Below are 12497 nucleotides of genomic sequence, written 5' to 3'. Positions count from 1 at the left end.
CAGGGTGGAGAATGGCGCGTAGAGCCGTGTGGAAGCTGGGAGGTGACAGGGCGTGTGATCAGAGCAGGGGTCTGTTACAGAAGAGTGCTGACAGGAACCGCGGGACGGCTGGCTAGACCGGATCTGGCCCCCTCCCAGAAAGCTCCCTGCTTCCCTTCAGCCCTGGATTTCAAAGCCTCTAGGCCTTCCTGTCCTCTGGCCTGGCTCCCCACCCATCTCCACCTTCCCTGGGTGCCACTGCCTCCTGGAGCAGCTGGTCCCTGTCATGTCAGTGAATTTACAACGCACCCCAGCATTCTGGTGGTCAGTGGTTAAATCCCTTTTAAAATGCTATTTTTAAACAAGCGATGCATGTTCACTGTAGAAAAATTAGAAATACAGAGAAACACAAAGAAGAAAGATCAGACTCCCCAGAGATAAACATAGTCACACAAGCCAGGTAGCGGCGGAGCTGGGGTTGGAACCCAGGTGGTCTGGCCCCTGTACCCCAGTGCTAAAATCAGGGTACTCTGTGGCCAGATGACGCACAGGAATCTCCTCCACCCAAAAAGGGATTAGAGACGCTGCATTCCCCGCCCAGCCTTGTTGGGCTGGAGTGCCCTGTCCTGTTACCCAACCCCTGCCGCAAGTCTCCACTCATTTCTGCACCATTCTGACCTCTGGAAGCATCTGTTGAACGTTGGCCTCAGGCTAAAATCAAGACCAGCCTTCACCAGCCACTTTTATCCTCCACTTTCCTCCCCTCCCACCTCGGCTGGCTTCTCCCCCCCCCCCCCAAGCACTCCTGGCCATCCGTGCTGGGGCCCAACTTCCCTTCCTCCTCTCCCCTTGGGGTCTAATCATCTTCCCATCTCTTCTGCTGGGCTTTCCTGCACTCCCACCCACCAGCCTGTGGCCCTGGACTGCCCCTTCCCCCTAGGCCCTCATGGGTACCGCGACCATAGTAATCCTCTCCTCCTCCCGGGTGTGGGGTAGGTTAAATGAGGTGAGGTCTGTAAAATGCTGAGCCCACGGGGAACACTGGAAATAAAAACTAGCTCCTATTATTGCTCTGATTATTAGATTTTCTCCTTTCCTGTCACGGAGTGAACCCTGAACTGTGGGAACAGGGATGGAGGTGGGCAGGGGAATCGGTGAGAGGATGGCTGGGAACACCTAGCCCCTCCCAGCTCCTTGATGGGTCTTACTTTTGCCCTTTGCACACAGAGTTCCAGGCTGTTATCCTGTTATCCGGTGTCATCTGGTAATGCTCACTCGCTCTCCTTTTGGTCTCTGTGAATATGTTGCTCCAGGAAGATTCTGTGACTTCTCTCCAAAAATGCTGGGCTGAGGCCTTCCCCCTGGGCTCCCTCAGCCCCCAGTATAGCATCCTAACACTGATGTATTGATCCCCAGCTTCAGCCATCCCCCCCCCTTTTCTGGAAGGTGATGATGGAGGCTTGATAGCACTTGTCATTAAAGAGCCAAGGCCAGAACTAGGAGAGGGGAGGTCTCCAATGACTTGTACAGCTGGCCCCACCCCAGACTTGCCACCTTGAGCTCTGGCTGTCAGGGAAGAATGCTTCAGGACATGGAAGCTGGGGAGGGGGTCCGAGATATAGGTGCTTTGCTCCCCCAGCTAGGGCTTACTAAAGGATCATTTGCATGAGAATGAGCCCCCCATACCCCATTCACTCCCTAAGTGCTGCCCCTAAGGGGACCTTGGCTCTGGGAGAGCGCCACCAGGTCTGTGGCCAGTGGCAACGACTGCCCCCCTCACCCCGTGACAGAAGGGGGCAGCTTTTGAGCCTTCATGAGTCTCCCACCCACTCATCCACCCAGTACCTTCTCTTAGCCGCTCCCTGCCCTGCACCAGCCGTTGTCCACAGGAAGCTGATCACCCCACCTTGAGGTGGAGATCCCTGCGCCTGTCCCCTCTGTCCTGGTGACTCTGCCTGTCCTTGTACGGATGGCGTGCTCTCTATTACTCACCAAGAGGGTTTCTTCTCCAACAACCTGAAGCTGCTTCAACTGCTCCACACACACCAATTTCTTTCAAGACCCTTGCCTGTACAGTCCTCTGCTTGGGACCCCTCCCACTGCCTTCTTCGCTGGGCTATTTCCTACCAACTTACCTGTTGATGATGACGATAATAATAATTCATACTAACAATGGCTACCACTTAGGAAGTTACTATTACGACTCTGGCACTTTATTTGCACTAATTTGTGGTAAGGAGTTAACCCCTCTTTGAGATGAGGAAACTGAGGCTCAGAGACGGATTTGCCATACGCCACAGAGTTAAGGAGTAAAGCTCTGATTTAGTTAAGAGATAAGGCTCAGGCATCTGGCTCCAAAGCCTGGGACATAGGACTGTCTCCCTTATGAGACAGCAGAGCAGAGCTGTCCTTTTGTCTTGATACCCCCAGGGTAGGTAGGGTGGCCCCATCTTGGCTTGTCACTGTACTTTGTAATTGCCCCCTCTGACTCCCTTCCCCCCGTCAGGGTCTGTCACTGCCTCAGCATCTAGCACAGGCTCTGGCACACAGTAAGTAGGTGCTTAATTGTCATGTCATCTCCAGAGAGGTTGGAGTGCTGCCCAGGGCAAATACATCACGGTTAGTTCCCATGGCGACTGACGTCACTACGCTCCCAGGCTTGGCCCCGCCCTTTCCCCAGGGCTCTTGCGCTGGGATCTGGCCTTGGTGCTGAAGGGCCCAGCCCAGCCGCCCAACCCCAGCCCTCAGCCCTGTGTCCCAGTTGAACACTTCCTGAGCCCCTCCTTGCCCTGACTCCCCGGCCAGCCTCTCACCCTTCCTTCCCTCAGCAGACGGTTTCCTGAGGACCTGCTATGCACGGGCGCTGGTCACAGCACCGCGAACCCATGGAGGACTGGTCAGGGAGAGCCACATGAGGCGCCCATTCATTCGATTACTCATTAAACGGTTATTAAGCACCTTGTATGTCTCCAAGAAACCCTTGAGAAACGCGGACTTCAGTTGAAAGCCAGAATAGAATTTCAAGGGTTAGAGACGTGGGAAGGGCTTGCAAATAGAAGGGATTGCGTGGGCAAAGGCCCGCAAGTGTGGCGGTGAGAGGTAGGTGTGCCCTGAGGGATGCCTGCCTTGGGACTTCTCTATCCAGAATTAGTGCTTGTCGGTTCACTTTTTGGTCCAGAACTGCCAGTATCTGTGGCCCCGGTGCCTCACCCAGGTCCAGACGAGGTGCTAGGAACAGTGAGTGAGGACTGAATGGAGAGGTGTCGCCCAGGCCAGAGACTGGCGTTTCTGTCCTGGGACCAGAGGGAGCTAGACAGGCTCTGTGTCCAGATTTGCATTTTGGAGAGACCTCCAATTGTGGGGATGAATGCAGCAGTGATCTTGGCAGTAGATGAGGCCTCCTGTTGAAGGGGGGGGCAACACCCCTCCCCCACCCCCACCTTAAAAAAAGGAAGTGAAAATCCCCTTCTGGTGCTGTGGCCCAAACAGCAGTGGGAAATAATCACTTTTCACAGGCCCCCTTATCCACAGCCAAGCCCTGCACCAGTTTAATCAGCAGTGCCAGTGTGACTTAAAGATTCCCGGGCTTGAGAGAGATCAGGAGAGGGGTTAAAGAAAATTACCCTCTCCTCCTCCATGCTAATGTAATCTCTAACCAGATCTGCCTAGCCGCAGCTCAAATTGCTTTTTAGATTAACATTTAATTATTAACAGGGTCCCCTGGAAGGCCTCAGGCTCGGAACAGGGATGGGGGAGGGAGCTGCAAGAGGGGGATGGGAGTGGGCTTCTCCTCTGGCTGCTCTGCAGAGAGAGAGAGTGGGGGGAGAGAGGGAAGCGGTAGGGGTGAGTGGGGTCAGGAAGGGAGTAAGAAAGGAGACAGTAGGAAAGAAGGAGAAGGACAGGTGCCACCCTGAGGCCTCTAGGGCTGGTCCTTCGCTCTGACCTCCTAGTCTCATTGGATGCTGGGAAGGGACGGACCGGCATGACCTTCCCCTCCAAGCCACAGCCAGGCTTTGGCCTTGAGTGGAGCCACAGAGGCCAGCGTAGGCAGCCCTGGAGAGAGAAGACAGTCCTTGGCCCTCATGGGATCACAGCCTCACCCTGCTGTGGAGCTCAAGTATGTACTCACCTTCCACCAAGGTGGCTCCAAGGCCAGCCCAGCATGACGAGGGGCAGACTGCTGACCACAGGATGCACCAGGGAAAGCTCTGCCCACCTGTCGCTTCAGGGCAATGTGGGAGGCCAGAGGGAGAAACCAGCCCATTTTTAATGGGCTGGATTTGGGAGTGGGAGGCCAGTTCTGGTTGGATGTTCCCTTTTGGTAGGACACCCACTGATTTTCGTTCTCCCAGCACCTGGCGCAGGACTGGCCCACAAAAGATGCTCAGGGAGTGTTTGCTGCCTGCCTGCCTGCCTGAATGAATGAATGAATGAATGAATGGGTGGGTAAATGACAGCCACTTCAAAATGGTTCCCTAGGCAGAGGCAGGGCCTAGGCTTTCTTCATCTCAGTATTGTTCTGCCCAAGCAGGCCTTTCACATTGTCCTCCGTGAGTTTATGGGATAAGCGGCCTCCTGGGAGCCACCGCCTCTCCTCCTCCTCCTCTCACCTCCTCCCTCTCCGTGACCCAGCCCTTCTTGGAGTAGAATCAAAGTAGGTTTGGGCACCGAGGAGAAGCAGGCCTTGGCTTCTGCTCCGCACTGCCTAGCTGTCTGGGAGCTAGAGGCTGACAGGCCCCCAACCACGACACAGCCAGGAGTGGGGGCTGTACAGTGTGGGGCTGAGCGTGCAGCTCTGGTGGGGGTTGACACCCTCAGGCTCTGCCACCTGAAAGCTGTGTGACGTTGTGCAGATTCCTTCCCCTCTCTGTGACCATTTCCTAATCTGTAAAATGGGACTGAAAACAGAACCCACCACAGAGGCTGCTAGGAGGATGTGGTGAGGTATACCAGACAGGATGCACATGGGGTGTGGCACAGAGGGAGCATTTGGTAAATGGCACTGCTATTATTAGTACTCGTGGGGGGGGTTGTTAATTTTGAGTTACCCCCTCCCACTGGCCTGGGGGTCCCCAAAGCCAGACAGAAAGGGAGAGATGACAAAAGGCAGGCAGGGCCCCAAGCCCCAATTCCCTGTTCTTTTAATAAAAATAAAGAGCCTTTAGACATCCTTCTCCTATGCATTGTTCTGCCAAGACAAGCAGCACAGACTCAATTCCTCCTTGGACTTGGAAAGTTCCTTCCTTTCTTTCCCCTCCCCTGTCACATTTCCTTTATCTAAATCCTTAGCTATGAAAGGGCATATCGACAGCTGGGGGCGTTATCTAGTGGAGGGGACCTTTTCCTAGGGGTGCCTCTGAGATAAGGTGTCTTATCAGCCCCCATGTCAGGGATGGTGCCAAAGCATTCTAATCAGCGAGGCTTGCCACACTTCCCCCTCCCCCCTTTTTTTTTATTATTAAAGTCACAAAAGACCTTGGGCTTATAAACAGCCCGATTTGCAGATAGGGTTTCAAAATGAGCAGAGCTCCCAGGATGGTCCCTGGCTGGGGGAGTAATGAGTGTGGGTGGGGGCTCTGAGGGGCTAGCTTTCTGCAGATGGGATGATGCTATGCAGAGAAGGGGCAGGGTGGGGTCGTGGGAGGATCATGAGTGTTTTAGGTGCTGGCCCCGGTTCTGTCCCCAGCTTGCTGTGTGACCTTGTGCAGGGTGGTTGGCTTCTCTGGGCCTCGGTCACGTCATCTGACAATCACCAGTTCATTGATTCAGCCATTCATTCAACACCTGCTTACTAAAAGGTTACTGTTTGCCAGGCATTGGGGAGAAAGACAAATACGACATGGTCCTTGCCCCTGAGAAACTCAGTCCGGTGGAGATAGCCAGACATGAAAACTGGCAGTTACAACTTGGTGTGTTAGGGCTGTGAGGGAGGGTGCCCGGAGGTGGGGAGGCAGAGGGACCGGCACAGGCAAAGGCTTGAAGGTGTGAGGCAGCCAGGCTGGAGGGAGGGCTAAGAGGAAGCTAGGGGAGATGAGGGTGGCAGGTTATGGGGGCCTAAGGGCCAGGCAACGAGGGTTGGTTTCTAGTCTGAGGCCCGAGAAAAGTATTAAAGGCCAAGAAGAGGGGTCTGACTTGATCTTGTGTGTAGATGGTGGGGACGATATAGAAACTGGAGCTGGTGGTTCACGCGTCCTCATGTTCAGGTGGCCCTCGTCCCACTCCCACCCTGGATCCCCACCTGCCCCAGCAGCAGGACACGGGGTTCCTGGGAGAATGGGCAGTGAATTGGGGGAACCGGGGGTACAGAGAGAGAAAAATCCCTCCTCTCTAAGTGAAGACCATCTCTCAGGCTGCAGGGCCCTCCCTGCCTGCTGGGTCTCTAGAAGTAAGGGGTGAATGCAGGTGGCTGGCTGCACCGGAAAAGCAGAGCTGAGACCTCAGGGGAATTGTGCCCCGAGTTGGGGCAGGTAACCTCTTGCCTCCCAGAACTGCCTGGGTGTCCATTATCAGTGCATTCTGAAAACCAGAGTCCGACTGGAAGGGCAGGAGAGCGGGTTCCAGAGAGGCCCCAGAACATACAGCCTGCCCCTCACCTGCTAACAAGTATAGCCCCCAGCCTGCCCTTTTCAGCTGCTAAGCATGCTGGGATGCATGGCAGTGGGGACTTGTGGGGGGTGGGGCTGGAGAGGGGCTGGGTTTCTGGGCCCCTGGCACCTGGTTAAAGGCCAGAGGTGGGGAGGACCTCCAGAGGTGGGGCTGTGCCAGTCCAGGACCCGGAGGAAAATGACCTGGGAGGGGTCATGGAGCCACTTTTGTAAGAGAGGGTCAGTAGCTTCCTTTGGGTCGCACAGCGGGAATTGGGCTGGGGGAGGCTTCAGACGTCCAGCCCCGGTTTCCTCAGCACACCAGATTGCTGGCCTCCCTCCTCTCCAGCCCAGCACTGCCCCGGGCAGTGGACAGCAGTGTAGCCCAGGGGTGAGGGAGCAGGTTCACCCAGCCATTGCCGGCTGGGTGCCGCTGGGCAGGGTGCTGCTTCCCTTTGGCTTGGGTTTCCCCATCTGGGGAGGGAGAGGCTTGGGACAGAGGAGGGAGCTGGCCTTCTCCATCAACTCCTGCATCAGAGCGGCAAGAGGTGGGTGCTGCACTGGGCTGGAGTGGGGGAGAGAGGCCATGCTGTGGGGTAGCCACTGGCCTCTTACCTTCCAGGGGTGTGTGTCTGTGCGTCTGTGGACTGTGAGTGTGTGCGTGAGAGGGTGCCAGAGGGCGTGGAAGGGTGTGTCACGTGGTGTGGGCAAGGGTGCAACAGTGGTATGCCCATCTGCAGGAAAACATGCAGTGAGCAAGTACTGGTGTGTGTGGACACCCAGTATGGTGGGCGGCGTATCCAAATGTCCCCGAGTGTCCGCAAGGGGCAGAGCGTGCCCATGTGTGCGGCGGTGTCCAAAAGGGCCCCCATGAGGCCTGCTCCCACCACCTGCTCGTGTCCCAGGTCCCCAAGGAGCCGGTGCCTCATTCCCTCAGTCAAGGGCTTTCATCTCTGCAATAAGCCCCACTTCATTCCCTTTTTAAACTGTATAATTTCTGCCTGATTGTAATGGCATATTTTAAAATTACCAGAAATCAAAGCCGGAAAGTGGATACTGTAGCTTTTACTGTGTCGCTGCGTTAAAGCTGGCGATTGGGGGGTAGAGGAAGGATGAGAACCACCTACCCTCCCCCATCTATCCCCTACTTTCTCTCTCTCTTGTTTTTTTTTTTTTTAGACAGTAATAGGAGAAAATTGGTTTTGAAACTGAATAAAAGTCCCTTTCAGTGTAAATCATTTCTTTCAGGGTACCTTTGCTGAAAGTAAAATAGAGCATAATGAAAGGTGGTTACGTGATTGTCTTTCATTTACCAAGAGGCCAGGACAGACAGGAGGCTGCAACCGTCTCGGGGAAATACAAGATTGGAATAATTGCGTGGTAACAAGGAGCTTGTTGTGAAATTAGTATCTTAAGAAAGTAGGGGAAAAAAGGCTTTTCCTCATGAATACTTCATTATTAGAAGAAAGCGGCAGAATTTAGGGCTCCAGACACCTGTTTAGTATTAAATAACTTCCTTTTCTTCCCCCTAAACCGCCCTCCCTACCCTCCCCCCCCCCAACACACACATATATACACTCTTTCTTTTTTAAAACCAGCATGAGGATTGAGTTGGCTGAGCTTGGCTGCTTGGGACTTGGGGTGTGGGGGTGGGGTAGGGTCAGGAGGTCATAGGGATGGGGCGCCCGGGCTGGTTGGACATCAGGGGTGTCCAGGGTTCAGCTCACCCTGGGCCTGCTGTCTCCTTACTAGGAAGAAAGGAAGGGAAGGACCTGGCAGGGAAAAAGCCCCACCTTCTCCCATGGCCTCCAGGGCAGGCCTTGCCTGTATCACCCTGCTCCCCAGGCACTCTGGGTTCTCAGGAAAGTGGGTTTTGTGAGAATAAATGCACATTTCCATGTGAACGCCAGGCATCTGACTCTGGGGGTAAGCGAGCAAACGTGGACCTGTCTGGAGTCGCATCTGAGCTGCCACCTCTGGGGACCTCTGCCCAGCCTGGGTAGGGAACTCGGTCAGGGAGCCCTGGTGGCCCTTGGGACCTGGGCTCAGGGCTCAGTCTGAGATCAAGGTCAGGCTTGACCTGGGTCAGGGTTGGAGCCCCCTTGTTCTCTCAGGGATGCCATCCTGGACACGGCCCCTCCAAGGTGATGTGAGAATACCCCAGACGAGGGGCAGACCAACTTCAATAAACTGGAACATTGTGCGCCCACTGGCAGTTCCTGGGCACCCCTCCATGCAGGTTCCAAAGATGACCAGATGGGGTCTGTGCCCTCCAGGAGCTCAAGGCTGAAGCGGGGGGGGGGGGGGGGGGGGGGGCGGGTAAGAGTACAGATCTGCTTACAGGTGGTTACAAGGGCGCTGGAAGCCACCACCTCCAGCTTGCTGAGAAAACATGGAGGGGTGAGGAACTGAGTGGACCTTGGGCATCAGGGAAGCCCCTTGGAGGAGGCGACCCACCCTCTCAGCAGTTCTGGCCCCGTCGTGGTAGAAACCCAGCACTCGGGGGAGCTGGGTCCTTTTCCCTCCAGTGAGGCCATGCAGGAGCCTCTCGGTGTCTCTTGTCCTCATCTGTCAAATAAGGGAGGAAGGGTGTGTGCTCTGAAAGTCTTCAACGTTCTGCAGGGTAGTGGAGAGGCTGCTGGCAGTGAGTCCCAGCTGAGGGAGGTGGGAGGTGGACATGGGCAGCCTGTGTGACAAGCACGTCATCTCCCTCCTCACAGGGACCCTGCCGCAGAGTGAGCCGCACCGCAGGCCCCCAGCTCAGCCATGCTGGCCTGTCTGCAGAGGACCCAGAACCCACCAGGCCAACACCTGGCCTGCCCGAGCAAGAGCCTGGAGCTGCGCAAGTGTGAGTGGGAGCCGTCACCCTGCACAATGCCCTCTCTGCCGCCCCAGCCCCCTCCGCCTCTCCCCTTCCTCGGCCCACTCTGAGCCCACAGGGCTCTCTTTCTGTTCCTGCACACACCAAGCTTGTCCCCCCTCAGGCCTTTGCAGGGCAGTCCCCGTGCAGGGAGGGAATGCCCTCCACACCCCAGCCCTGTCTGAAACTCTCTGTGTCCCTGTTGGCCTTTGCCCATGCTGTGCTGCCTCCTCGGAGTGCCTCCCCCACAATGGCACCCACTCCCTTTGTCTGGCCAGCTCCCGCTGGGCATGGCCTCCTTCCCAGCAGCCTTCTCTGACTACCGCCAGCACCGTGGCCCCAGCTCCAGCCTCTCCTGTAACCCTACTAGAAGCCATGTCTGTCTCGCTCACCATCGTTTCCTGCATTAGCAGACAGTACGATAAGATGGAAGCAAATAGTCCTGAATGGGATCCCAGCTCAGGGCCTGATTCGCTGTGTGATCTGTGGCATGTCCTCTCCCTCTATGGGCCTGGCATGTTCAATGTGTCAGATCAGGGAGCTGGACTTGGTACCTCCAGGGGTCTGTCCTCCTTGACTACCTCAGATAGGGATCCCAAACCCTCTGATCTGATCGTTTTTAGCCACCTTAGGGTTTTGTTGTTATTTCGTGGGGGGGTTTTTTTGTTTGTTTTTTTTCGCTTTTAGTTTTGAAGAATTTGGAAACATTTAAAAACAGAGAGATTTGTATAAAAACCTGGCTTTCTGGTGTCTCCTGAAAAAAAATCAGAGGATCAGGAAACATAGGCCTGTGTTCCTATAGCAGCCATTGGTTAGAACTGAACTATTGCCTCTTTAAAGGGGACCCGTCTCCAGTTCACCACAGTCCCCACCCCTCCCTATCACCTCTGTCCTACAGCACAGGATCAGTTGCCATTTATCAGTGTGCTTACACTGTTGCTGTTTTCTTTTTTAATATGTATCTTCAGACGTGGTAATACATTCACATGGTCCAGTACCCCACAGGAATGAAGGGGTGTACAGACAAAAGCCTCCTTCTCCCCACGTTGTCCAGCCCCGTTTACTTCCAGAGGCAGCCAATGGCATCAGCTTCCTGTGTGTCCTTCCAAGGCGTTTTATGCACGTCCCATCAAACGTGTGTACATGCTACCCTGCACCTTTTTCACTTAGCAATACATCCTGTATGTCAGCATCTAAAGAGCTTCCTCGTTCTTTTGCCATACAGTCTTCCATAGCAAGGAAGATCCATAATTTATTTGCCTAGTCCCCTAAGTAGAACCATACCCAACCTGTTGCTATTAAAAGCAACGCAGCAGTAAACAACCACAATGGTGTGAATAAAACAACAGGATACATTTCTAGAAGTGGAAACACTGTGTCAAAGGTATGTGCATTTGTAATTTTAATAGATGTAGTCTGACGGACTTATATATCCATCTCGTTGATCCATTTTACCAATTGGGTTGTTTTTGTACTTATTGATTTGTAGGAGCTCTTTGTATATGATGGAATTAGACCTTGGATTTTGTGTCATACTTATAATGCCCTCCTCATGCTGAAATTATTAAAAACAAAAAAACAAACAAACAAACAAAAACAGAAACCCCAGCTCCCCCAGGGTTTCTTCTAGTTCTTTTGCAGTTTAATTTTTTAAATATATGATATGTGATTGTTTTGTAATTTATCTGGTGTCAAGTGGGAGGTGTCGATTCAAGTGTAATTAAGCATCAGTGCAATAATGTTTGTTTGTTCAGCTCCAAGTCAAATAGTTGTTTCAATCTAGCTGTGGAGGGTGCAACTCAGTGGCCCAGGTAGGAATCGAACTGGCAACCTTGGTGTTATGAGCCTGCGCTCTAACCAACTGAGCTAACTGGCCACCCCAGTGCAATAATGTTTTAATTATTGTAGCATTATAATACATTAAAAATTTTTTTAACAGTTTTATTGAGATGTAACTCACATACCATACAATCCACGCATTTGAAGTGTACAATTCAATGGTTTTTAGGATATTTACGGAATTTTGCAGCCATCACCACAGTCAATTTTAGAGCATTTTTATCACCTCAAGAAAAAACCCTTGCCCATTAGCAGTCACTCCCTTAGTCCCCCATCTGCTTCTTTCTCTAGAGATTCCCATATTCTGGACTCTCATAAGGAGGGAATCATATGATATGTGGCCTTTTGTGACTGGCTTCTTTCACTTAACAGAATGTTTTCAAGGTCCATCCATATTGTAGCATGTGTAAAACATTTTCATATTTGGTGGTGTGTGTTCCTTGTCATTCACCAACCCCCTGTGCAGAATTTCCTTGATGTTCTATTTTTTTCTCTGTCTGAACTATAGAATCATCTTGTCTAGGTAAGAACAAAAATCCTGTTTGTGTTTTTACTGGGACTGCATTAAATTTATAAATTATTAATTTAGGAAGAAATGCCATTTTGATGATGATATCTTTCCTTCCAAGAACATGATATACCCTTCTCTTTGTTCACATTTTCCTGTGTGTCCCTTGGGAATGTTTTAATATTTTGCTTCATTTAGATCTTGTACATTTTCTAAGTTTATATCTTCTGGATAGCCTTTTTTGGCTACTCTTTTCTTCCATAAATGGAGGTTGTTTATATAAAGGCTATTAAGTCCTACCACCTTACTGAAATCTTCTGTTTGTAATGGTTTTTTAATTTAGTCTCTTAGGTTTTCTAGTTATGCTATCATATCACTTGCAAATGATCATTTTACCTCCTACTTTGGAAGTTTTATACGTTAATTTCTTTGTCTTTTTAATGGTGTTGCCTTCTATCCCTGGAACAATGAAAAATAATAATGGTGACAGTAGACAGTCTTGCTTTGTCCCTGACTTGAACGAGAAGCTTCTAGGATTACTCCATTAGCAAAATGCTGTTTTGGAGGCAGATATTTTATCAGGTTAAATAAGCATCCATCTATCCCTGTTTTATTAATAATTTTAAAAATCAAAAATGGAAGTTGAAGTTTACCAAATGCCTTTTCAGTGTCTATGAAGATGATCATGTGGGGTTTTTTCCCTTTGATCTATCAATAGGAATAATGA

General features: G+C 52.1%; 1 protein-coding gene across 2 annotated transcripts in view; it reads left to right on the top strand.

Moving 5' to 3' along the window:
* The window catches only part of FAM222A (family with sequence similarity 222 member A), a 57911-nt gene that overhangs the window by 19141 nt on the left and 26273 nt on the right, over positions 1-12497 (top strand). The window contains exons 1-2 of one of the 2 annotated variants that reach the window (XM_019649155.1): positions 4018-4096; positions 9284-9411. In XM_019649155.1, the coding sequence (XP_019504700.1) occupies positions 9330-9411 (82 nt within the window). In that variant the 5' untranslated portion in view covers positions 4018-4096; positions 9284-9329. Of the gene's footprint in view, positions 1-4017; positions 4097-9283; positions 9412-12497 lie in introns of those variants that run through there. The other variant, XM_019649154.1, reaches the window with a different exon arrangement.

This window comes from Hipposideros armiger, unplaced genomic scaffold (genome assembly GCF_001890085.2).
Source record: "Hipposideros armiger isolate ML-2016 unplaced genomic scaffold, ASM189008v1 scaffold_129, whole genome shotgun sequence".
In the NCBI taxonomy this organism is placed as follows: Eukaryota; Metazoa; Chordata; class Mammalia; order Chiroptera; family Hipposideridae; genus Hipposideros; species Hipposideros armiger.
Note: the sequence above shows the minus strand (reverse complement) of the source record. Positions and strands in the feature narration are given on the sequence as shown.